Genomic DNA, 6,188 nt, shown 5'->3' on the forward strand with positions numbered 1-6,188 from the left:
ACTGAGTTTTCATAACCAGTCTACTGCCAGGTCAGGTTCCAAATCGAAACCTGGCACCGATAGACTGACAATCGCTCACCACAACATACATGAAAAACCGCATCCATACACTATGTGCAAAGTGAATTTGTATATGGGTAGCAAGGCGGAGCACAAATTTGCATATGGGTAACAACCGTAGCAACTAAGTCTGGCCGAATATGGATGCCTAGCCTGTCTTGTAAAATTAATTTTGTTCTCAAATGTCCATTTGCCCGTCATTTTCTGAAAATGAAGTAGATTGTGAGGAAAATAAAAATTAAACTAAAGTAGGTTGTGAGGAATACAAAATTAAAGTAACAAATGCTTTGACTCTTATCAGGCAAACAATTATAGCCCAAAACCAATATTCTGGTCCGGTCCTAAGCAATCACTATTTTACCTTACAAAGGTTAAATATTTATAGCCATCATCGTGCTTCCATAGATAACCACTGTCGCCTAGGGTTTCTAAACGGAACAATGAAGAAGAAAGGTGGAAAGGCGGCGGAGGATCGGTGCATCATCTGGAACAAAACTAAGAAATAGATAATATGCAGCACTGAGAGACCACAAACCCTGCACGTGTAAAAAGAAAAGATACGCGTCACCAGAAAGATTGATAAAACCCACACACAACAACTGATGCAAATAGTATAAGTCCTAAAAGCTGACATTTAGACGACATTGTTGAATAGATGAGTGTACCAAACATAAAGCAGATTGTACAAGCATACCAATCTTTGCAAATGTAATATATATAATTTGAGGAATATACATAAAAACAATCTTTAAAAAAATATATATAAAATAAGGTTGAAAGATATTCATCACATGATTTATCCATCACCAAAAATATATAATTCTCAACCCTTGAAAAACCATAACTTTCTCATTCAACCCCTTTGTTTGTCTTCTTCTTCTTCTTCTTCTTCGTCACCACCATCATTTCACCACTGTTGATGTTAATATCAATTAGTCTCTCTCTTTCCAGGAACCTTCAAATCTATTTTTAGACAGACATTCTCTCTCCAATCCCATTTTCTTCACAATCAATCCCCAATTGCATGCCATTTCATCTCATAACCTAGCCTAATCTCACATTGATTTCACTAAACCCATTTCAAATCTTCCCTCAATTTCACCAATTCATCACAATCGCGCCTACCCATATCGGAAAATTAGGGTTTCCGGTGCAGAATTACGACGAATTGATGATCAGTTGGAGCTGAAATCCGTGTAATTGACGAATTGGGTAAGAGAATTTTGCAATTGGAACAACAATTTAGGTGGGTTTTGAATTTTGGGGATTATTAATTAGGCTTATGAAATTTGGGGATTATTATATTATGTTTATGTTTTGATTATTATTATAGATTATTATTGGAAAATGGACAAGTATGAGCTTGTGAAGGATATAGGAGCTGGGAATTTTGGGGTTGCAAGGTTGATGAGGAACAAGGTTACCAAAGAGCTTGTTGCTATGAAATATATAGAAAGAGGCCATAAGGTATTATTATTATTATTATTATTTTATTCATTTCATGTTGTTTTATGTGTAGCATAGAATTGTTCAAAGTTTTAATTGTTATTTGGGATTTGTTTCTTGATTGATTATATAAATATACAATGGCCACTTGTTTGTTTTTTCTTGAAATTGCATCTATTATTAAAGTCATTATTTGCTTCTTGTGTTTTTAATTTATTTGTTTGCATATGTTGTTTTTTGGTTGTAGATTGATGAGAATGTTGCTAGAGAGATCATTAATCACAGGTCCCTTCGACACCCTAACATTATTCGGTTTCGAGAGGCAAGTAGTTATTTACTCTTAGTCTCTTGCTTCATTTCATTTATGTTTATTATTGACATGTGTTTATATAGGCAGGGCTTTAATCAAACCGAACCGAACAAGGCCATGTTCATTTTCGTTCTCTAAGCTTTTATGGGACAAGTGATAGGTTCACGAACACCTAACACCAAGAGAAATTTCTTGTTCGTGTATCTTCATTGTATGGAAATGACCTTATTCGTGAACCGTTCACGAATACAAACGAACAAACACAAATGAACACAAATAGTGTTTTATATGATTTGGCTAACCAAGAATGGTTGGTGTCAATGGTTCGGTCTGGCTACCAAGTTTGTGTTGGTGTTTTTTTTAACATTCTTAGTTGTATGTTAAAGTACATATAAATTAATCACATAATACTTATATATATGTTTGTCCTATAATTAATAATTTTTCTTAAATCTATATGATAAGATTAAAAGAGTCATTAGAAAAAAAATCCTTAATGAACAAACATTAAAGAACGTAAGTGAGCGCCTTATCGAAGTTCACAAACACAATTGAATGAACATGGTCTATGTTCATGTTCGTTCATTTAGTTAATCAAACTAAATTCTTTGTTCATGTTCGTTCAGTTATTAAACGAACGAACATAAGCGAACTTCCCGCCGAACACTTTGCTTAATGTCCGGTTCGTTTACAGCCCTGTATATAGGTGTATAATATCTGGATCATGAGCTTATAATCATGGTGGTGTTTACATAGGTGGTATTGACACCCACACACCTTGCCATTGTCATGGAGTATGCTGCTGGAGGGGAGCTTTTTGATAGGATTTGCAATGCGGGAAGGTTTAGTGAAGATGAGGTATGATTTCTTCAACCAACATAAATTTATAATCAAATATTTTATTAAAGTCTTTAAATTTATCCATAAGTATTTGTTTCTTGACTCTATCTACCAAAATTTCAGGCTCGATACTTCTTCCAACAGCTGATATCAGGAGTTCACTACTGTCACTTCATGGTAAAAGCTCATTTAAAAACAAACACACTCATAAATATATGCACACACATACATATGTATACATACCTACATACATACATATACACTCATAAATATATCTATATATGCACACTCAAATATATCTATATATGTACGTATATGTGGGGAGATGTTCATTACAGAAGACAAAATCATTGCGAGGACAAAAAGAAAAAACCTAAATCGTTTACTTTTTTCTGTCATTGGTTCATAATTTTTAAACTTTTGTACATACAAGTGTATATGTTATATACTTAAAATTCATTAAACTGATTGGTTCATATGTTTTTGTTTTGCTTTTAAACGTTTACTACACAAGTGTATATATGATTAGGTTATGTGTAGGAAATATACCTACACATGATACACATAACCTGCACATGTGTAGGCTCCTATATATAAACAAAATTTGTTTTTGGAGTGTTGAAAGAGATGAATAAACATTGCATTTTAACTTTATAATTAAATTTTTTTAAAAATTAAAACAATGATTGATTTATTTTGTTCTTTCTGTTCTCGCAAAAGACCGTCTTCTGCGTATGTGTGTGTGTGTGTGTGTGTATGTTTATGTTGACTTTTAATGCTACATATCAACCTTGTGCAGCAAATATGTCATCGAGATTTGAAGCTCGAGAACACTCTTTTAGACGGGAGCCCTGCACCGCGCCTGAAGATTTGTGATTTTGGCTACTCAAAGGTGTTGCATTTGTTAATTATAGTTTATAATTAGAATCAAGATGCTAATAAAGTTAATGTTTTGTAGTCATCTTTACTCCACTCGAGACCCAAGTCAACAGTTGGAACACCTGCATACATCGCCCCTGAGGTTCTTTCTCGTAAAGAGTATGATGGCAAGGTATATATTTAAGTGTCATGTAATATAAAAACATTGTTTGAACTTTGAAATAAATTCTGGGTATTTTAAAAGATTACATTATGGTCAAAATTTGATTTATGTTTGTTCAGATGGCTGATGTTTGGTCATGTGGAGTGACGCTTTATGTTATGCTTGTGGGAGCATACCCTTTTGAAGACCAAGCAGATCCCAAAAATTTTAGGAAGACTATTCAAGTAATTAACTTCTTTTCGTTTAATAATAGTTTTCTATTGAATGTTGACTTTGACTTTTGATTCTTGTTTTGGCAGCGGATCATGGCTGTGCAATACAAGATCCCAGACTATGTTCACATATCTCAGGACTGCAGGCATCTCCTTTCTCGAATATTTGTCCCCAATGCTTCTCGGGTACGTTTATTCTATAAATTATTTTTTTTTTCAAAAAAATTATGAATGAGGATTTGGCCAATTTAGTGTATTGTCCACTTCCTATATTGTGGATGCATGCACATAACAAGTCTAGCATGTCTGCTGGATAATAATTAGTTCACACTTAACGAGTTGAAATTAAACAAGCATACAAGTTGTGCCCTTTTTATTCCAACAAAGAACCACTATTTTTGTGTTTATCTTACATTTTTTTGTGGCTGATATGAGTTGTGTTGACTATCTTTTATTCCTTTCGTATGCACCATTACACCTTTTCTTCATTTTGTGGGTCCATCTTTATATCTCTTCATTTAGTCTCTTCACGCTACATATACCGAATGAAGATATTAAATGAAAGAAACAAATGAGAATACATGTTTGGTATTGTATATGCTTGTTATAAGATTATTTTCTATGATGAAAATCCATATCTTTGAATTTATTATTATTTATCATAAGTAGCAAAAATGGCAGGGTTGTGTACTGGGTGGAGACGGGTTACTTTTGGTGTGGGTTGAAAAATTGAAATAGGTTGATACTTATTTATTTAAAAGTAACTAATATATGTTTACGAAAGCAAATTATTACAATAATTATCTTAATGTTTAAATAAAGTCTGCTATGTAGGTATATGCACTAAGAATACACTTTATAGGCGACTTTGAACTCATTTACCTGTCTCTTCCATGTGTGGTGCCTATTTTTGGGATGAAGCATGCCCCAGCCGACCCATCTATAAGCTAAAGGGCCAATTTGGCACTTTTATTAGAATTTGAGCTCTAAATGTTGCTAAGGTTTTCACTTTGTTTGCTTTTTTTTTATTTTATATTTGTTGTTAAAATTATAAAGGGGTATAATTGTGTAAATGAGATGAGCCAAGCCGAGCCAGGCTCTGAATCGGCTCGATTCGAACTCTATCTTTATAGCATGACCTTGGCTTGTTAATTTATATAGGTTTTTTATTTTATTTTTTAATATTTTGATTATGATACTTAGATATTACATAATTTGTAATTTTGTATATTTAGTATTATTTTTATCATAAACTTACATATAATTCTAGTTATTATTAAAACATGTATTTTTATACATTAAGTAAAAAGTATACGTAAATATTAGGATCGTTTAGGCTTGCGAGCCAACTCAAGCTCAATCAGTGAAACTCAATCTCGGGCTCAAGCTCATTAAACTTACATATAATTCGAATTTTTACTACAACAAAAAGTGATTCTTTTTTAATTTCTTTTTTCTATAGAGAATTAGCCTAAAAGACATCAAAAGCCACCCATGGTTCCTGAAGAACCTGCCAAGAGAATTAACAGAAGCAGCTCAAGCTGTGTATTACAGGAAAGAGAACCCAACATTCTCTGCACAAAGTGTGGAGGAAATTATGAAAATTGTTGAAGAGGCAAGATCGCCTCCACCTGCTTCGCGTTCCATTGGCGGCTTTGGGTGGGGCCCGGAGGATGACGATGATGAGGATGACGATGACAAACAAAATGAAACTGAAGATGATGAAGATGAGTATGATAAAAGGGTCAAAGAAGCTCATCAAAGTGGTGAAGTTTGTCTTACCTAAAAGTTTTTATCCTTTTGTTTTCTAGTTTTCAGGTTTGTAAAAAAAGTCGGTTTTACTTGTGAGGGAGCTTAATAAACAGTGTATGATGATGCTATTGTATTCTTGAATCTTGTTTTGCCAGAAGCTGGAATGACGGTTTTTCGGTAGTTAATGTTAGTTTTGGTTTTCGACTATTTAGTATTGCACAATAATATCATATGCTAAATCTTTATACTCTTAATTTTCTCCTTAGGTTTCACATGACACCATTCTAGGTCGACGTGCACAAATCGGGTTCACCTTGAAAACCCGAACCGGTTCGGAACCGGTTTTTTTCAAACCGGGTAGAAAATGACACCGGTTCCAGTCAGGAACCGGTTCGGTTCCCGACCCGAACCGATGCCCAGAAATGCAAACTTTTAGGAACCGGGTAGGGTTGGAACCGGAACCGGTTTTTACGTAAAAACCGGTTCCACCGGTTTTTTTTGAAATTTAAATATTATAGCCGTTAGG

At 33.9% G+C, this 6,188-nt stretch overlaps 1 protein-coding gene across 2 annotated transcripts; it reads left to right on the plus strand.

Annotated features, from left to right (window-relative positions):
* Nucleotides 1–984: 984 nt before the first annotated feature.
* LOC143614227 (serine/threonine-protein kinase SRK2A-like) lies at nt 985–5,866 on the plus strand. 2 transcript variants are annotated; one of them, XM_077087725.1, is made up of 10 exons: nt 985–1,272; nt 1,394–1,527; nt 1,754–1,828; nt 2,573–2,674; nt 2,780–2,833; nt 3,456–3,548; nt 3,615–3,707; nt 3,818–3,922; nt 3,998–4,096; nt 5,373–5,866. In XM_077087725.1, the coding sequence occupies exons 2-10, from the start codon at nt 1,408–1,410 to the stop codon at nt 5,694–5,696; spliced, it is 1,065 nt and encodes a 354-aa protein (XP_076943840.1). In that variant the 5' UTR covers nt 985–1,272; nt 1,394–1,407; the 3' UTR covers nt 5,697–5,866. The 2 variants fall into 2 exon arrangements, with proteins under 2 accessions (XP_076943840.1, XP_076943839.1); XM_077087724.1 differs by having other exon boundaries at nt 986–1,306.
* Nucleotides 5,867–6,188: the final 322 nt, after the last annotated feature.

This window comes from Bidens hawaiensis, unplaced genomic scaffold (genome assembly GCF_021521415.1).
Source record: "Bidens hawaiensis isolate Kalapana, Puna unplaced genomic scaffold, B.hawaiensis_p1.1 tig00039247_1, whole genome shotgun sequence".
Classification (NCBI taxonomy): Eukaryota; Viridiplantae; Streptophyta; class Magnoliopsida; order Asterales; family Asteraceae; genus Bidens; species Bidens hawaiensis.